This window comes from Drosophila subobscura, chromosome J (genome assembly GCF_008121235.1).
Source record: "Drosophila subobscura isolate 14011-0131.10 chromosome J, UCBerk_Dsub_1.0, whole genome shotgun sequence".
Taxonomy (NCBI): Eukaryota; Metazoa; Arthropoda; class Insecta; order Diptera; family Drosophilidae; genus Drosophila; species Drosophila subobscura.
Genome location: NC_048532.1, coordinates 22,137,787 through 22,154,783, shown reverse-complemented (window position 1 = coordinate 22,154,783; position 16,997 = coordinate 22,137,787). Strand labels below are relative to the sequence as shown.

General features: G+C 49.2%; 5 protein-coding genes across 10 annotated transcripts in view; 3 read left to right on the top strand and 2 right to left on the bottom strand.

Moving 5' to 3' along the window:
* LOC117894905 (eukaryotic translation initiation factor 5B) overlaps positions 1-6,646 on the bottom strand; it is a 50,958-nt gene extending 44,312 nt beyond the window's left edge. For all 3 annotated transcript variants that reach the window (XM_034802198.1, XM_034802197.1, XM_034802200.1), the window contains exons 1-4: positions 6,204-6,646; positions 4,854-6,109; positions 3,383-4,793; positions 3,193-3,325 (exon numbers count right to left, since the gene is read on the bottom strand). In XM_034802198.1, coding sequence (XP_034658089.1) covers positions 3,193-3,325; positions 3,383-4,793; positions 4,854-6,109; positions 6,204-6,274 — 2,871 coding nt within the window. In that variant the 5' untranslated portion in view covers positions 6,275-6,646. The remainder of the gene's footprint in view (positions 1-3,192; positions 3,326-3,382; positions 4,794-4,853; positions 6,110-6,203) is intronic.
* Positions 6,647-7,037: 391 nt separating this feature from the next.
* On the top strand, positions 7,038-7,988 carry LOC117893091. Of its 2 annotated transcripts, none has more exons than XM_034799518.1 (3): positions 7,038-7,369; positions 7,431-7,536; positions 7,781-7,988. In XM_034799518.1, exons 2-3 carry the CDS (start codon positions 7,462-7,464, stop codon positions 7,961-7,963), a joined length of 258 nt encoding a protein of 85 aa, XP_034655409.1. In that variant the 5' UTR covers positions 7,038-7,369; positions 7,431-7,461; the 3' UTR covers positions 7,964-7,988. The 2 variants fall into 2 exon arrangements, with proteins under 2 accessions (XP_034655409.1, XP_034655410.1); XM_034799519.1 differs by having other exon boundaries at positions 7,040-7,369; positions 7,784-7,988.
* On the top strand, positions 7,947-11,835 carry LOC117893088 (probable RNA helicase armi). The gene is made up of 5 exons (XM_034799513.1): positions 7,947-8,427; positions 8,483-8,911; positions 8,970-10,520; positions 10,573-11,370; positions 11,424-11,835. Exons 1-5 carry the CDS (start codon positions 7,984-7,986, stop codon positions 11,733-11,735), a joined length of 3,534 nt encoding a protein of 1,177 aa, XP_034655404.1. The 5' UTR covers positions 7,947-7,983; the 3' UTR covers positions 11,736-11,835.
* A 602-nt stretch (positions 11,836-12,437) lies between these two features.
* On the top strand, positions 12,438-14,366 carry LOC117893090 (cyclin-J). The gene is made up of 4 exons (XM_034799517.1): positions 12,438-12,656; positions 12,714-12,900; positions 12,959-13,384; positions 13,443-14,366. The coding sequence occupies exons 1-4, from the start codon at positions 12,561-12,563 to the stop codon at positions 14,072-14,074; spliced, it is 1,341 nt and encodes a 446-aa protein (XP_034655408.1). The 5' UTR covers positions 12,438-12,560; the 3' UTR covers positions 14,075-14,366.
* A 1-nt stretch (position 14,367) lies between these two features.
* Positions 14,368-16,960, bottom strand: LOC117893089 (solute carrier family 35 member C2). Of its 3 annotated transcripts, none has more exons than XM_034799516.1 (4): positions 16,571-16,960; positions 15,775-16,491; positions 15,463-15,715; positions 14,368-15,403 (listed from the first exon to the last, which is right to left on the bottom strand). In XM_034799516.1, exons 2-4 carry the CDS (start codon positions 16,465-16,467, stop codon positions 14,832-14,834), a joined length of 1,518 nt encoding a protein of 505 aa, XP_034655407.1. In that variant the 5' UTR covers positions 16,468-16,491; positions 16,571-16,960; the 3' UTR covers positions 14,368-14,831. The 3 variants fall into 3 exon arrangements, with proteins under 3 accessions (XP_034655407.1, XP_034655406.1, XP_034655405.1); XM_034799515.1 differs by having other exon boundaries at positions 15,775-16,487; XM_034799514.1 differs by having other exon boundaries at positions 15,775-16,495; positions 16,571-16,959.
* Between the last annotated feature and the right edge of the window lie 37 nt (positions 16,961-16,997).

Here is a 16,997-nt window from a genome sequence, read left to right as displayed (position 1 = left end):
AATTGCACACCAAAAATCAAATGGCGGCAGCGGCAAACCTGCGACGTGTCAGAAATTAATGGGCAATACACAAACATATTTTGTGTCTGTTGTGTGTGTGTCGAGCCACTCAAATGACAATTTCCGGCCGTCAGTTTTGGGCAGTGCCAATAAATTGGCAGCCCTGCTCGTATTTCAACAGCCACGCAACAGCGGCAGCAGCACCAGCAGCAGATCAGCGACAAACAAATGACAAGAGGCAGAAGAAGAAGGAGGAGAAAAAAAACAAAATACCAAAATCAGAGTATGGCGGCCATGTGGGTGCCCCCTAGAAAAAATGACTCCTAGGCAGCGAGCGATAACTATAAAATTTTATGGCATTTTACATAGCATTAGCCGAGCCAAAAAAAGAGTGTGTGCGGTGTGTGTGGTGTGTGTGTGGCTGTGAATGTTGTTAGCCAGTTACTAAATTTGGCTTAAATGAAGGCGAAACTTGTTACGTAGCCGGCCGGTGGTCGGCCCACATGGTCACAGGCAGGCATCAAGGCATCAGAGACTCAAATCATGAATGAATAGCCAGCAGCCAGCCAGCCAGCAGTCTGTTCGTTTGTCACTCACCCAGTCAGCCAGTCGACCAGTCAGTCAGTCAATCAGTTAGTCAGTCAGTCGCTCAGTCACATGACCATAATTGATTTTCGAAATGAGCGCAGTTAACATGACGGCGACAAATTTTCGCATCTAAAATGTGACAAAAAATCGCAATAAAAAAAGAGCAAAAACCCAAAGACCCACAAAAAGTGGCAGCATATGGAAAACATGTGCAAGCGACTGCACAAATTGTTAATTCATTCATTAAGTGTCCAAGAAAATACACAAAAAATCAACGAAAACCAAATCTAATGGTCGTCGAAATTCACAGAAAAAGTGTATCGAAAAATGTAAAATTTCAGTGGGCTGCAAAGACAAAAGACAAGGGCTCCAAAAGAAAATAAAAACAGGCGTGGAATAGGAGTAAAAGGGTCATTGGAGTACATTCCTGAACCAGCCTGAACCGTCCCTGTGGCTCATCATTCAGCAGCGTCTCCCCACCATTCATTCATTCAGTTCACAACCCCGCGCCCTATGACTGCATTTGGTAGCTAATTTGCATAGTTTTTCAGCTCTAGCTCTGTATGTGCCTTGGATATTGCGTTGGCGTTACGAATCGAGCGGGAACCCTAAGGCCTGGGAAAGTGTTGCGGCCACACGGCGGCACAAGATGATCATCAACGGCACTATGATGATGACACTCTGCTTGTGGGAAACCTTATAGCAAATGTGGGCTGCTGACGCTAATGAGCTTGTAGTGTCAGCAAAAAACACACAAACACGAAACTAAAACATTAAAAACATTTACAATATTTAAGAGAGAAGAGCACAAAGTGTGTGCCAGAGCAGACAGAATGTTCAATTTTTGGAATCAAAAATGTATGTACTTATGTAAATATGTATGTATTTATGTATTTATTATCCAAGCTTCCGTTGGAAACATTTCCGCAGCTGAGGTAAGCGAAAAATAAAAATAAAATCATATAAAATACATTTTGATTAACTGAGGGTATGGGGGAAAGGAAATTCGATTAATTTCATTCATTTAAGGCGTGTGAAATTGATTAAAGAATTTGCTAGAAAATAAATATTTGCTAAATTGGAATTTGAGTTGTCATATCCGTTCGTTCGGGTTTTGGGTTCGCATTTTGCGTTCGCCTTTGGTCTGCCACAGAAATATAGACAGATATAAAGATACATACATACATATATGTACATACATACATATGTACATATTTACATACATAAATGTGCGTATCTATATGGTATATAGAGCGCTTAGTATTTTTAGTTGGGTGTTCAATCTTCTCGAGACTGGGGGGCAGACAGCGAATGAAATGGTTACGAGAGAATTGCCAAGGAGTTGGGGTGCACTCTCCCTACCCCATCGTCTATTTCGGAGGGGAGTGGTGTGGCTACAGTGCGTCGTCTTCTGTTGGCTATGCGCCCGCCACTTGGCTGCCTCTGGCATGAATCATCATCATCAGCAGAAGACATGGCCTGGCCGGGTTTGGTTTTTGCTTCTTTTTTTTGTGTGTGCAAACAACATATTTTTGTTGCAATTTTTTTGCATTTACAAAAATACGCATTTTATGTTTACGGCATAGTCTGACCGAAAAAAAATCAGACGACGAGACAGTACATTTCTCCTCTCGTTTCCTGCCCACCACTCATAATTCTCAGCAAAAATAGTTTTCGGCCAGCGAGAATTTACAACTTTGTCGCGTCCCGTAGCCGACCCACCACGTAACCCCCTCCCGACCCGGCCCGCATTCAATTTGCAAGAAATCGAAAAGTAGCCAAGAAAATTGCAAATTTTCCATACTGCGTACTTTTCTTTTTTTCCTTTTCTTGCTTTGAGAGGGAGATTTTTGTTTATCGTCTCGACTATACGAGCTGTTAGAAATATTCCGCCTTGGTGGTGGGGAAAGAAATAATGTGTACATAAATTGCTGAGCCTCAGAGCTCTCACCTCTCCTGCCCATTAAAAGGTTATCTCCCCCTCAATGGGTTTGGTTCCGTTCCGTTCCCTACGACGAGTGTACGCTCTGAGAATATTCCCTGGCTAATTGTCTAAACAAACAGTGCGAAATTATGTTAGCGATTCGTCTGTGGTTTCTGCGCTATGGGGATTTTTGTTTCTTCGGTATTTTTGTGTATTATTAATTTGGTAATTGCTCTGTGGGGGGGCACGTGTTATCATTATTGTGGAGAGGGTGTGATAATAAAGCAAGATTACTAGGTTTTTCACGGGTTCAAGGCCATCATAGACAAAATTCGTTGAAGCAAACTTTGGTTTAAGTAAAGTCTGAACGATAAATCAATTGAGCTACTCTAGGATATGGAATATCATTGGAAAAAGGGCACACTTTGAATGAAGAAGAATTAACAAAAAGAAAAGAATCAAAATTCTTTCCCACACTGGGAATTGAACTCGGGCCACGCAATCGAAAAAACCAAAACACAGCGAAAACACACAGAATGCCGCAGTCAAATAAGCTGTTAGGCCACAGGCAGCTTCGCTGTGCAATAGCCTAGAGGAAGCACATCACACTCAAGAGACATGAGACCCAAAGTTCGAAGCCCAAAAGGGACATTTTCTTTTTTTATTATTTTTCCACTTACCGGAATTTTGGATGTGCGTAGGAACTCAAGCAAAGCCTCCAGAGATCCCAAAGTGGAGGCCTGGACATAGACACCCGCTGGGGCCAATTTGATGTGACTCAAAGCGCTCTTCAGCTCGCGTGCAACTTCCTCTCTGGAAGAAAAGATTTTCATTAATAAAATTTAAAGTGGAAAGGAAATCCAAACTCACTTGCAAATATCCACCTCATCGGGTTTGTGGGCAATCAGCAGATTGATGCCAGCAATGGCCTTCTCCAGGTCCTTGGCCGCAATCTTAACGCCCTGCGCTGCCTTCACCTCTTTGTGCTCCACATAGGCATTCTTCACACGCAACTCCCGCATGGGCTGTGGCATGAGCAGCGAACGAATCTGGGTGACAATGGGCCCGTCTGTGCCGGCCAGAACCATGGTCTGACCCTCGCGCAGCTTGCCATTGATGAGAATGGCATCGATGGTGGTGCCCAGACCGGGCAGCGCCTTCACCTCGAGCACTGTGGCCTGCAGCTCCTCGGAGTACATGAGCCGTTTGGTCAGCATGTTCTGGCAGTAGTCCGTAATCATGAACAGCAGGTTGCCCATGCCCTCGCCGGTGATGGCGCTGGTGGGCACCAGGGAGATGTATGTCTTCGGGTCTGTGTTCTCGTAGAAGAGTGCCGCATTGAGTCCCTGTTCGGCAAACTGCAGTATGACGTCCTTGGTGCGCTGCTGGAACTCCAATTGCGTGTTGCTCTGCTGCTCCTTGATCACATCGCGTACATCGCGCCGTGCCAGCACCTGCCAGTCGTACAGGCGATCCACCTTGTTCAGAGCCACAATGAAGGGACAACGCTTCTTCTTGAGCAGCTGAATAGACTCGAGGGTTTGCGGCTCCAGGCCGTGCATAATGTCCACCACCAGAATGGCAATATCACAGAGGGAGGAGCCGCGATTGCGCAAATTACTAAAGGACTCGTGGCCGGGTGTGTCGATGATGAGCAGACCGGGCAGACGATGCTCAAAGCCAGCGGCGCTCTTCACGTACTTTGTCTGCTCCTTGATGGCATCGATGGGCACATTGGTGGCGCCAATCTGCTGCGTAATGCCACCAGCCTCCGAGTCCTGCACATTGGTGCGTCGCAGCTTGTCCAGAATCTTGGTCTTGCCCGTATCGACGTGGCCCAGGACACAGACAACGCCCGCACGCAGCTCGTCCGTGGTGCGTTTCTTCTCAGCGTCCGACTGCCGCTTGATGATTCTCGCCTCGGCGCGCAGTCTCCGAGATTCGGGATCATTGGCGAGCGTCTCCTCCTTCTCGTCGGTCTCGTCGCCGCTCTCATCATCGGAATCGTCGCTGTCATCGTCATCGCCGCTGTCATCCTCATCGGTGTCCTCATCCTCGTCCGCCTTGCCGTTGTTTGTGGTCTCGGAGGACTCCTCATCGGGCTCTGGCTCAGCCTCGCTGTCTGTGGCATCCCAACTCTCCTTGACCACCTCCTCCTTGGGTGCTTCGGCGGCGGTGGCGGCCGCAGCAGCTGCAGCTGCTTCCTCCGCCGCTGCCTTGGCCTCCTCCTCCTCGGCCGTTTCCTTGGGTCCCTTCTTCTTGTTGGGCCTAATGCGAGTGCCTGGAAAGTGGAAGATTCAATAAAGAATAGCTGGACAGAGGAGACTCCTTCAATATTTACCTGGCCTGGGAGCTCTCCTGTCGTTGGGATCGGGGATCTCCAGCCCCTGAGCCTTGAGCGAATCCAACAGTGCCTGCGCTCTGGCTCGATCCTCCTTTTGCTTCTTGGTCAAGAGTTTGCCCTCGGCCTTTAGGCGCGCCTTGCGATCCGCCTCGCGTTGCTTCTTTTTCTCCTTCTTTTCGGCCTCCAGGCGCACCGCCTCCAGTCGCGCCTCTTCACGCTCATCTGCCAGGCGATTGCGCTCCTCCTCGAGCCGCTCCAGGCGCTCCTCCTCCTCCTTGCGCTTCTTCAGCTGCTCCTGCATGGCCGCCACCATGGCCGCCGACATGCCCTTCTTTTTGGCGTCCTTCTTCTCCTCCTCGGCCTCCGCTTTCTTGTCCTTCTTTCCCTTCTTCTTGTTCTTAACGCCTTTGCCGGTGGCATCATCGCCAGCCTCTTCGCCATCGTTGGCCTCTGGCTTGTCCTCCTCGACGGGCTCTGGTTCGGGCTCGGCCACCACCGGCGCAGGCTTCTCCGCTGGCTTCTGCTTTGGCTCCAGTGCCGCCTTCTGCTTGGCCTGTGCCGCCTCGCGTTTCTGTCGCTCCTTCTTCTCCTTTTTCTTCTGGGCCGCCGTCTTCATGGTGCTGCCACCATCCTCATCATCGTCGTCGCCAGCCTCATCCTCGGCATCGTTTTCCACAGCAGCTGGAGCGGCTTGGGCTGGCTTCTTGTTCTTTTTCTTCTTGGAGAACTCATCGGCAAGCTCTTCGGGTGTGACGACAGCCGCTGCCGGTGCCTCACCGGCATATTCCGCCTGCAGCTCGGCCAAGACCTTGTCCAGATCCTCATCATCATCATCCTTCCCCTTGCGCTTGGCCTTTTTGCCCTTTTTCTCGTTCTTCTTCTGCGGCTTTACGGCCTCCGCGTCGTCGTCGTCGTCGGGCGCGCTCTGCACGGCAGGCGGTTCATCGGCGTCGTCGTCGTCGTCCATCAGCAGCTCGAAGGCGGACTTCTTGGCTGCCTTGCCTTTGGGTGGCGCCTCCTCGTCGGAGTCGTTGTCGGCCTTTGACTTCTTGCCCTTGCCCTTGACATTGAGCTTCTTGACGGCCTTGGTCAGTGTTTGGACATCACCAGCAGCATCGCTCTCCTCGTTGTCCGACACCTTCTTGTTCTTCTTTTTGCCCTTTTGCTGCGGTGCCTGCGGCTGATTCTTCTTGTTGTTGGCGCTCACCTTGTCGCTCTCCACATCAGAGTCCATGTGCTGGCTTTGGCTTTCGCTGTACGATCGAAAAGGGAAGAGAGAAATGGGTGAAAATATGCAATTAGTTTAGAAAGTTTTGCCAACAAGGCAATGCGGCAGGCAATACTCACATTTCATCGGCCGAGGAGCCGCCGTCGGCCGTTGCCAATATCTCTTTCTTGCCCTTTTTAGCTTTAACCATCTTTCCTGGCGTAGTCGCAACACGCTCCTACTCTGGACACCCACAAAATGCCGAAGGTTATTCACTGCTGAAAATTCCGCACACGCGACGCGATGGCTGCAAAGACGCTGGCGCTGGTGCTGCTGCTGCTGCTGCGGCTCGGGATTATTTTCCTCCGCAACGTCGACGGGCACAACACTGGTGGCTGCTGCTGCTGCTTTTGGCGCTTCCGCTGTGGGCGGCACCTTGACTTGGCTACGTTCGCGCAACAATTCGGCTATTGGGCAATCACAATTGGCACACTTAATGCCAATTTTCGCTGTTTTTTCGGAGAAAATGCACACAAATTCCACAAATTCTTCCGGAAGTCCGCGAACTAGGGATGGAATTATATAGCTCAACATTTCGGTATATATTGTTTGATATATTTACGTATTTCTGCGATAGCGGCGACCGGTCACACTCTGTATTGATGCGTACATTAGAGATGGTCCGATTTAGCCCGCTCTAGAAACGAAAATACGCCGAACCGCCAAAAACTCTTCTAAAACTATGTACAATTTAAGGAAAATGTACAAATTATGTTAAGTTTATTTTTATTTACAAAAATAATGATTAAAAATGATTAGAGTTCTTAGCAATACGCTAATACGCTTTCAACGACATGGAAAAAGGAACTAGCTACTTGAGCACTACACGATATTGGTATGGTATATTTACAGTATATTTTGGAAATGGGAAGGTATATTTCTGTGGGTATATTTGATCGAAAAATCCGCGGTCACACTGACTGAATCCTACTGAAATTTTTAAGTTTTCTTCGATTTTACCCATTTTCTTTTCTCAATAAAACCTCCGATAGAATCTGACCAGCTCCAGTTTGTTAAGAAGTGTTCGAGTGCTTTTGCGTTTCTTTCGATTTGCGCCTTGCGTTGCGCTGTCAGTTGCTTGCAAGTGTTTGTTTGAGGCCGTCTCGATTTTCGCGCGGGAATTGTAATTTCTAAACTTTACAGCTAGAATTGTTCTGGAAACCTAGAGTCTAGCGTCTGGTTGGATATTTCATTGAGATTTTCGAGTACTTCACCTTTTCCTTCGCAATTGCATTGCGCGCAGTTTGTAAGTGCTCGAGGCCGGCTGCCATTTCACCCGGCTAATTGTGTTTTCTTATTCAATATAGTTTGAAATTCAAGTAAAAGGCTTTGCGGACGATGTCCAACGAGGCGACCGGCATTACCATCAAAGAAGAGGCACAAGTTCCCGTAGACACGAGCAGCGGAGCAGAGGTTTGTGTGTGCATTTTCTGTCGAGTGCCGTTATGTTGTTGCCTGTTGCTGTAGAAGATAGAGAGAGACAGGGAACAAAACAAACGGTAAAATACAGGGTGTATACATACAGGGTGTCGCATTGCACGTGTTCGCGCTCTGTAGAGAGTTTTTTCCGTTTTTATTTTCAACGTTTTTGCCCTCTGCTGTCCATTCCATGAATTGTTTATTTTAAAATTCTTCTTTGTTGCTTCTTCGTATGCTGCAGGCAAAGAAACCCGATAATCAGTCGGAAAAGGCCGAGTCTCAACTTGCGGGCGGCAGCGGGTCGCAGGCCGAGTCGAGCGACAGCCATTTGCAGCGTCTGCAAAGTTTGCGCAAGGAATTGAGCTACATCAGCGAAACGGATTGGATGTACGAGAGTCTGGACAAGAAGCCGCAACAGTAGCAGACACCAGCGAAATCAAGATGCTGTCAGTACTGCGCAATTGGCTGCAAAGGGAGGAGCGGGAGCGCGAGCGAAAGTTGGACTTGATTGAGCGGGAGAACAATTTCTTGGATCACGAGTTGAGCGAGGAGCGGCAGCAGCAGCAGCAGAAGGGAGATTCGTCCTGCATGCAGAACATTATCAAAAGCAAACAGGAAATGGACAACAGCACGTGGCAGGAGGCGGATGACAAGTCGTGCTCGAGCCGGCAGGGCGTCGTCACGGAGCTGCACAGCAAGGGCGGCGTCATCGACACGTACATCCCCTTCGACGGACCATCGTCCGATCATATCTACCATCAGCTGGTCAAGGGCTCGGTGGTGGAGTATTTGGCGTACAAGAAGGCCAACGAGGAGTTCCTCAAAGTGGTCAAGATACTGAAGGTGATTGAGCAAGGCTGGGGAGAATCAATCACCGATTCAACGGTAGGACTCGAGCTATAACTCCCCTGAAACACTCTGAGAGCCATTCCCTTTTCAGATAACGGCAGCTGTGGAGTCCTTGAAGCTTGAGGACTCCACGTACTTCAAGACGCAGGAGCGCATTGTTCAAGGCATGGTCATCGAACGTCTGCAATCCACCATCGAAGTGGACACCAGCTCGGGCCGTCAAAAGTTTGATCTAGAAAACGTTGAGCTTACTTTTGTGCCCAAAATGGGCGACTACGTGACACTCGAGTGCGCCGTGCAGCTGGACGATGGATATGTGGACAAGCAGGGGGAGATCCTGCAGTTGCTGAAGGTCTTTCCCACGCGCATTCTCTCCAACGAGAACTGCAGGGTCGAGCGGTGTTTTCCCGAGTTTGCAGTGCTTGGAGAGAATGCGTATTTGTTGCGCGAGAATTTCCCCAGTGGCACGGAGCTGCACATGGGCGACTATGTGCTGGCGGATCTCATTGAATGTGTTTATGTAAGTTGGCTGTGAAGTCTACCCCCTGCAAATCCTTAATCTCTACTCTCTCCTTCAGTCCAAATTCACGCATCGCGCCATCAAGGTGATGCCGCAGGAGAGCAATTTTCTGTCGATGAAGAAGGAGAAGACCTTCTCGGCCGATCGGAATGTCGTCATCACTGGCGCCACTCGCTTCATAACCACAGAGCTGTGGGAGAAGCACAAGATCACTCTGAAGCTGCAGAACAATTCAAATCGCAAGTTGGAGCTGCACGAGGTGCAGCTGGATCATGGCCATGCATCGCAGATTCGCGTGATTGAGCCGCTTACCAAGACCTGCCTGGGGATTGATGGACAACTGTCGGTTATATTGGAGGTGGAGGCGCGCTGCATTGGCGAGTGGGCGGAAAAGTACACGCTGGACTTTAAGAAGTTTAAGGTTGTGCGCTGCTTCAAGATCTTTGCCTGCGAGACGCAGAAGGAGGCGGACGATGCCGAGCGACGTCTGCTGGCGGCCGAAAGTTTCGTTGTCTCTGGCAGATCGGAGGCGCAGCGGAATCGCAGCTATGCCAAGAACGTGTGGGCCAACACATTGGATGTGGTGCGCGGTGAGAGCGGACTTTGCAGACAAAGATTTGTGCTCACGCGCATTGGCAACTTCGATGTGCCGGAGAGTCTGCGCAATGTCTACCTGCGGGACTGTCGGCCAACGGAGGTGCTCGACGATCTGGAGCGTCTGTATCCCTGCTCCACCGAGGCCCTGTGCATGGCCAACTATGTGCAGCGCTTTCGTTTCTTTTTGCATTTGGAGGAAATTGAATTTTTCGTTTGCATTCGCAACTTTGACAGGGACAGAGCCCACATGGAGCGCGACGGGGAGTATCTCTCGCTCACAATCGAGAATCTCGCGGAGCGTCGACCCTCGCTGGTCATCGGGGATACCGTGTGCGCCATCAATCCCTGGAAGGATGTCACCTCGGACAACAAAAGCTACTCGGGCTGCATACACAAAGTGCTCTTCGATCGAGTGCTGCTAAAGTTTCATCCCAACTTCCAGGAGAAGTACAATGGCGAGGACTACCGCCTGGAGTTTTACTTTTCGAGATTTTCTCTTCGAAAGCAACATCATGCCATCAACCAGGTTGTCACCAGCCTCGGCGAGCAGTTCCTCTTCCCCAGCAAGGTGATGAAGCGCGCCCATCCGCAGTTGCAGGTGCGCCTCGTCGATGGGGAGGACATGTATCTGTTCGACACGAAGCTGGAGTGGTACAACAAGTCCCTCAACAGCATACAGAAGCGTGCCGTTTTCAATATTCTCCGTGGCGAGGCCATGAATCTGCCTTATGTGATCTTTGGTCCGCCGGGCACCGGCAAGACTGTCACCCTGGTAGAGGCTGTGCTGCAGATGGTGCGAAATCTTCAAAGTTGCCGCATCCTGGTGGCCACACCCTCGAACAGCGCTGCGGATCTCATTACCCGACGCATCATTGCCAGCAATGCACTGGCCCCAGGCGACTTCGTTCGCATCGTGTCGCACAATTTGATCGAAAAGGAACTGATTCCCACCGAGCTGATGCCCTACTGCGCCACCTTGGACGTGGGCATCGATGGCAGCTCTGAGGATAATGTAAGTTCCATCCCACTCCCAATCCCACTTTCTAATTGTGAATCCCTTGCAGATGCTGGTCACTGAATCGGGTCTGAAGCTGCGCTGCAAGTGGAAGTTTATAGGCGCCCATCGCGTCAGCATCGGCACCTGCGCCACCCTGGGCAACTTTATGCAAATGTCATTTCCGGGCGGGCACTTCACTCACCTGTTTCTGGACGAGGCCGGTCAGAGCACGGAGCCAGAGGCGATGATGCCCGCGGCTCTGCTTTCCAAGGATCGGGGTCAGGTCATTCTGTCCGGTGATCCACATCAGCTGCAGCCCATAATCTTAAGCAAGTATGGACGTCACTGTGGCTTCGACCTCTCCTTGCTGGAGCGCTTGCTGGCCACTCAGCCGTATGCCAAGGATTTGGTCGGGTACCCCGACAGCTCTGGATACAATCCCCTCGTGCTGACGAAGCTGCTGCACAATTATCGCGCCCTGCCCTCGATAATGGCCACGTACAGTAAACTCTTCTACGACGATGAACTCATTTCAATGGTGTCAGAGGAGGATTCACGGGAGCGTACGCTGTTGGGCAGAGTGCAGTCCGTGCTGGGCACGGGAATGCCGCGCAATCATGGTGTCTGCTTCGTTGGCATTATGGGGCAGAATATGCAGGACAGGGACTCGCCCTCGTGGTACAATCCGCTCGAGGCCAGAGAGGTCTATCTCATGGTCATCTCGCTCTATCGCTGCGCAGTGACTCCCGATCAAATTGGCATACTGACACCCTACACGAAGCAGGTGAAGACGATAAGGGGACTGTTTATGGGCACAAATGTTGCCATGCCAAAGGTTGGCTCCGCCGAAGAATTCCAAGGACAGGTGAGCATTTAAAGGAATCTTTCAACCATTTAATGCCTTGATAACCCCACCAGGAACGCGACATAATGCTAATTTCGACTGTACGATCCTCGGAAACGCTGCTCGTCAAGGACGCACACCTGTCCCTCGGATTTGTGCGCTGCCACAAGCGTCTGAATGTGGCAATATCCCGCGCCCGTGCCTTTTTGGTTGTTTATGGTAATCCTCATCTGCTGAGTGTGGACGATAATTGGCGTCATCTCATTACATTTTGTGCTAACAACAATGCCTACTTTGGCTGCGAACTGCCCCAATCTTTTGTGCCAGAGGAGTCCGATGGGGAAGCTGACGACTCCTCCGACTCTTACCACGAAGTTAGCGACTAAAATTTATGCAAATATGACAACTGCAGTTACATACGATGTAAAAGCTGTGCTTTATTTCTTTTGTTACATCAATTAGTAGGAATAAAAACATGAGAACTAAGTATTTAACGGCTTATTTGTGGGAAAATATTGGAAGAACTAGCTGTGTGTTATACATATGTACATACATATGTAGCTGCATTGCTTTTGTAGGGAACTTAACTTAAAGTGGCTCACATATAGATACACACATTCGATTCACATCGTATCGGTCTCTGGCTGAGCGCTGGAGTCTGCAGAGTATCCCAACTTGTCGAAAAAGTTCAGGGGTATTACAGCTTCGCGGATCTGAAGTTATTTCTTCCATCGGAATTAATTAATTTCGTCTCTAAAAAAATGGAGTTTGAAAGCCCTTTCTAAACGGGACTGCCGCAGTTTGTTAGCATTTGCATCGTTGTTTTGCTTACGCAGAAATTCATAATTTGTTTGATCTTGGTCTGCCTGAAGGGAAAGCCTCTCATGGTATTTATTTTACTCTGCAAACTATTCCCCTACTTTTAAAGTAGTTTCAACACCATTTTGCGTATGTATTTTCTTGAATTTAAATAATTGGCTAAGCAGCTGCCCGTTTAGAAGGGGCTTAATGCGCTGCTGTTATTGTTCTGCCACTGCCAACAGTCTGGCAGCCTTGTTCACAGATCAACATACGCACACGGCGGTCACATTGACAAGAACCGTTATAGCGGCCATGTTTTTCATGTTGTGTTATTCGTAACAAAAAAAAAAGAGACGTAAATCAGAAATATTGTCGATTTTGTCGAATAAAATAAGAATAAAGGCATTTGAATGCAATCCAATAAAATGGCCCAAATCGCCATCGAGCAGAATACCTTTGCTTTCGGAAAGCAAGGTGCGCAGAGCAAGGATCAACTACAAATTGAGGTTCGCGGCTGCCAAATATTATTTTTGCACTGCCAACAAAAATTACCGTACTTTCAGCGTGTGTGGAAGATGCACTGGCTCACCGACTATGCAGATGACATATTCGTGAACATGAAGGAGGCAGAGATGCGTCGCCGTCCCATATATTTCAACTCGACGCAGCTGGACGAGCGCCCACGCCTGGTGCAACTTTGCAATCTTGCCGCTCGCACATACAAACTGAATCGCGCCACAGTGCATTTGGGTAAACGGCGAATATATATTGTTATTGCTTTTGATACCCAATCATCTGATCTGCACAGGTATCTACTATATGGATCGCTTGACCGACTACTTTACGATTCGAAGCGACAAATTGCAATTGCTGGCGCTCACATGCCTGCACATTGCCGCCCAGATCGAGAACACCGATGCGAGTGTGCCGCGCTACAAAGAACTGAATAGCCTCATTAGAGAGGGCTACACGCCTTTCGAGTATAAGGTGGTGGAGCGCAAGGTGCTGACCCACCTGAATTTTGAGCTTATGCGCCCCACCACGGCCAGCTTTACGGAGTTCTTTGCCTGCACCTTCCTGACGCGCGACGATTACGCCAGCTACAGTGCGTTGCTGGAGGACAGTGCTGCTGCCGGCGAGGGCATTCAGTACTTGCTGCCGTACGACAGTTTCGAATCAATGCTGGCGGCCTTGTCACATCTGCTGCTAAGCTTGTCAGACTGCACATTGAGCAGTAAGCATCGAGTGAATATCCCATAAACATCGTTCAAGTTTCTCTATATTGCTTTCAGTTAATAGTTTTGCCAATGTGCGACCTTCCTTGTTGGCTGCCGCCTGCATAGCGGCTGTGCGTTGTCTAAGCGGACTCCAGCTCTGGTCACAGTATCTGACCAAACTGACATCTTACACGCAGGAAGAGGTTGAGCCTTTGGTGGCAAATATCAGACAGTACTATCACTGGCACCAGGGGCTAAACACCCCCACGTCATACGTAAACATGGGCCCATCATCGGCCGACAGCATTAATCCCGATTGGTCCACACCGGACTCTGGCATAGGAGAGTCAATGGTCGTAGTGGAAGAACTGGTGACCGTGGAGTATAATATAATCACTGTGGAGCTGCAGGAAACAGCTGCAGGCTCCAATTTGGCACAGGAAGAGCTGCCACAGCCTCAGGAGCAGGATTCCTCAACCTGTGTAGAGCTGCAGGAAACGGCAAAGCCGCAGGCATCAAAGGCCATGGTCATGGCAGATCTGCGACGCGCGTTCAAGCGCAAGTGCAAGGAAATATATAGCCCAGAGGAGCCGCAGGAGCCGGCTACCTCAAGTGCAGTGGACATGGCCGAGCTGCAACGTGCACCCAAGCGCAGGCTCATCGAAAACAATTGCCAAGAGCAGCCGCAAGCGAAGCGCCAGCAATGATAAAGATTTTGGATTCGGTAATCTTTCGGTTTACTGAAACCCAAACGAAAACTCAGGCGCAAGCGCATTGAAACTGATTGCCAAGCAAGTAGATTGAGAGGTCCAGAAGCATTTAAAATAATTTAAATGAATATGCTGGGAGCCATATCGTTACCATAATCGTAATGCATATAAATAAGTACCCAAAAACACACATTAATATATACTTATATTCCTCGTTAATATTTCATTTAAAGTATAATTGGAATCATTTCTTATCAAAAAATATTACACACACACACGCACATCAGCTCAAAATCAACAATAAAAGAGTTATTATTAACTAAAGGAAAACAGTTTTCTAGGCAACAAAATAATGCACAAAAAAGTCGAGAGTGGCAGGAGGAGACATAGACGGAGGAGTAGGAGGAGGGAATTAAGGAATGATCCATTTCAAAAATGCTAATACTAAAATAGATGGAACTGCAGCTGCCAATGGGAACTCTTAAGAGGAATCTACAGCGTCTCCCACAATGCAGCTTCAGTTGTTAACATTAAATTATAATTTGTTATTGCTCCCAAAAGGGAAGAAAAGTCTTCTAGCCTAATTTCAAATGCAAGAATGTCCGAGAGAATGTAGAGACAGAGTGGCAGGGGAGGGAGAGAGGGGTACTAACTATGTCACTTATCTGCCAGCCAACAATAAGAAACATTTTGAAATTTACAACATTTACAGGACCAGCGAGGGGGAATGGCTGCTGCTGCTGCTGCTGCTGCCTCATCGCTGCATGTCGCGTCGCTTGAGCACATCGAATATGACATCAGATGAGTTCTGTTTGTTGTTCAGATCATTGCCCGACTCATCCTCCGAGTCGGTTTGCTCCAGCAATGGCACCGTCAGCGTCGAGTGAGATCTCACATGAATGCCAGCAATGGAATTATCCGCACCACCGCCAGCAGCTCCACCATCACTGAAATTATACTCCGCCGAGAGGTCGTCATGATCGTTGTCCAATTGCAGTTCCTTGTGCTGCTTCTCCGCTTCGGCCATGGTGGAGTATTTGTGCCACAGATGGCAGGCAATGCCCGCTAGGCAGACAACCAGACCCACATAATTGATGGGACTCAGTTGATCCTTCTTGAGCGTGACGGCCAGGAATAGCTGGCAAATGTCCTTGAATATGCCCGCAATCGAGAGTGTCAGACTGGAGGTCTTGCACAGCACCAAGAATTCGGTGAACTCCATGAGGAACGCGAGCAGTGCGCCAACAGTTATTCTGGCAATGGCCCACGTTATTTCATCCGTCGTGTACAACTTCAGATGCTCCGCCACAGCGTACAGCTTGACACCTGCAAGGAGACAGAGATTACAGGCGGGAACTTGCTGGAGGAATTCATTCATTACGCACCTTCAATGCCAAAAACAAGCGGCAGCAGCGAGGCAATCATCCATGGCTGCATGTAGTAAATCATGTCAATGGGATTGTGCAGTCCCAGCTTTGATTTTTGCATTATAAACTGTGCGAAACTCCAGCGCAGGCCGCTGCTCAGCGAGGCGAACAAAATGAAAAAGAAGCCCAGGGCATTGAACTGCGTGGACTTGTAGGTAAACATCACCAGGCCAGCGCCAATGAGGCCCACAATAGACACCAGAGACCAGCTCTAACAAAGGGGAAAAGAGAGTATACAATAAAGCCACTCCCTCTCGTATCCCAACGCACCTTCTTTTCCAATCCTAAAGCTATGGCAAACAGCAGTATAAACACTATCGTGGATGATTTGGTCATTGTGTACAGCGATATGGGCACCAGGGCCAGGCCCCAATTGGAGAAGCCAATGTCAATGGCACTGGCCACGCCAGTGGGTGCCATTTTGCGCAGTGCCACACGCCAGTCCAGCTGCACACGCGATCGGCCCACGCGCATCTTGTAGATCCTGCGCACGAGGGCGGCCAGAAGGAATTTCAGTATGAGGTGATACGTGACAATGGTGAGGGGGAAGGGCATCTCGCGATTGATGTCCGTTTGGTAGAAGGTCAGCATAATGGAGAGCGCCAGATAGGCCATAATGATGACCAGTGTGCCAATGGCCATCTGCTTGATGCGCGCATCTGACTGACGCGCCATGATCTTCTCCTGTGCCGACGTGGCTGCAACGTCACTGCCGCCTGCTCCAATGCCGCTACCAATGCTACTGCTGCTGTTCACGTATTTGAAGTTGCTCGCCAGTCGTCTGTCTTTGCCATTCTGCAGCGTTGTCGTTGCCGTCGTCGTCGACGACGTTGTCTTCTTGCCCAGTTCGATTTCCTCGCAGTCATCGTCATCGGCTCCGCTGCTGCTGCCAACACCGCCAGAGCAACCGCCGCCACCCCCTCCACTCTGGGAATTGAGGCGTTCGTACTTTGCGGCCACCATTATCGGTGGGTTTTGTGTGTTTTGCTGGCTGCGCCACAACGTAAGAAGTTAACAACAATATAAGACCAGTCTAAAAGACAACAAACAGCCGATAATTACTCACATTACTTCTTCGTCGCTGCGCTATCTGGAGAGTTTATGGATCCATCCATATGTTTGTCGTTTGTGCAATTTCCCGCGTCCCGCTCGTGCCTGCCGACCCCACTGTCTGTTATCTGCGTAGGTGGCTCTGACTGTCACTTGTTGTGGTTGTCGTTGTCGTTGTACTCTTCCGTTTCGCCAATCAAATAAATGGTTTTTACGTTTTCATTTTTGTCCATCCAATCCGTCCGTCCGTCCGTCCGCTTGCTGCCAGCTGTTTATACACATATCAACAACATATTTACGGCGTATGGACATACCCTATTTGTTTTAGTTAAGGTTTCAACTATTTCTTCCAAGCTGCTATTATCACTTCCTCTCGTATTGACATGTTTTGTACCTACTTTTGTTTATATTTTATCTATTAACTTATTCAAAATTGGCTAAAT

Coding starts and splice junctions, on each gene's coding strand:
- LOC117893091 (XM_034799518.1), top strand. CDS start 7,462: ATGTCCAACGAGGCGACCGGCATTACCATCAAAGAAGAGGCACAAGTT. Junction 7,537..7,780: donor ACACGAGCAGCGGAGCAGAG/GTTTGTGTGTGC, acceptor CTTCGTATGCTG/CAGGCAAAGAAACCCGATAA.
- LOC117893090 (XM_034799517.1), top strand. CDS start 12,561: ATGCAATCCAATAAAATGGCCCAAATCGCCATCGAGCAGAATACCTTT. Junction 12,657..12,713: donor AGGATCAACTACAAATTGAG/GTTCGCGGCTGC, acceptor CCGTACTTTCAG/CGTGTGTGGAAGATGCACTG. Junction 13,385..13,442: donor GTCAGACTGCACATTGAGCA/GTAAGCATCGAG, acceptor TATTGCTTTCAG/TTAATAGTTTTGCCAATGTG.
- LOC117893088 (XM_034799513.1), top strand. CDS start 7,984: ATGCTGTCAGTACTGCGCAATTGGCTGCAAAGGGAGGAGCGGGAGCGC. Junction 8,428..8,482: donor AATCAATCACCGATTCAACG/GTAGGACTCGAG, acceptor TTCCCTTTTCAG/ATAACGGCAGCTGTGGAGTC. Junction 11,371..11,423: donor CCGAAGAATTCCAAGGACAG/GTGAGCATTTAA, acceptor TAACCCCACCAG/GAACGCGACATAATGCTAAT.
- LOC117893089 (XM_034799516.1), bottom strand. CDS start 16,467: ATGGTGGCCGCAAAGTACGAACGCCTCAATTCCCAGAGTGGAGGGGGT. Junction 15,716..15,774: donor CTTTAGGATTGGAAAAGAAG/GTGCGTTGGGAT, acceptor CCCCTTTGTTAG/AGCTGGTCTCTGGTGTCTAT. Junction 15,404..15,462: donor GCTTGTTTTTGGCATTGAAG/GTGCGTAATGAA, acceptor GTCTCCTTGCAG/GTGTCAAGCTGTACGCTGTG.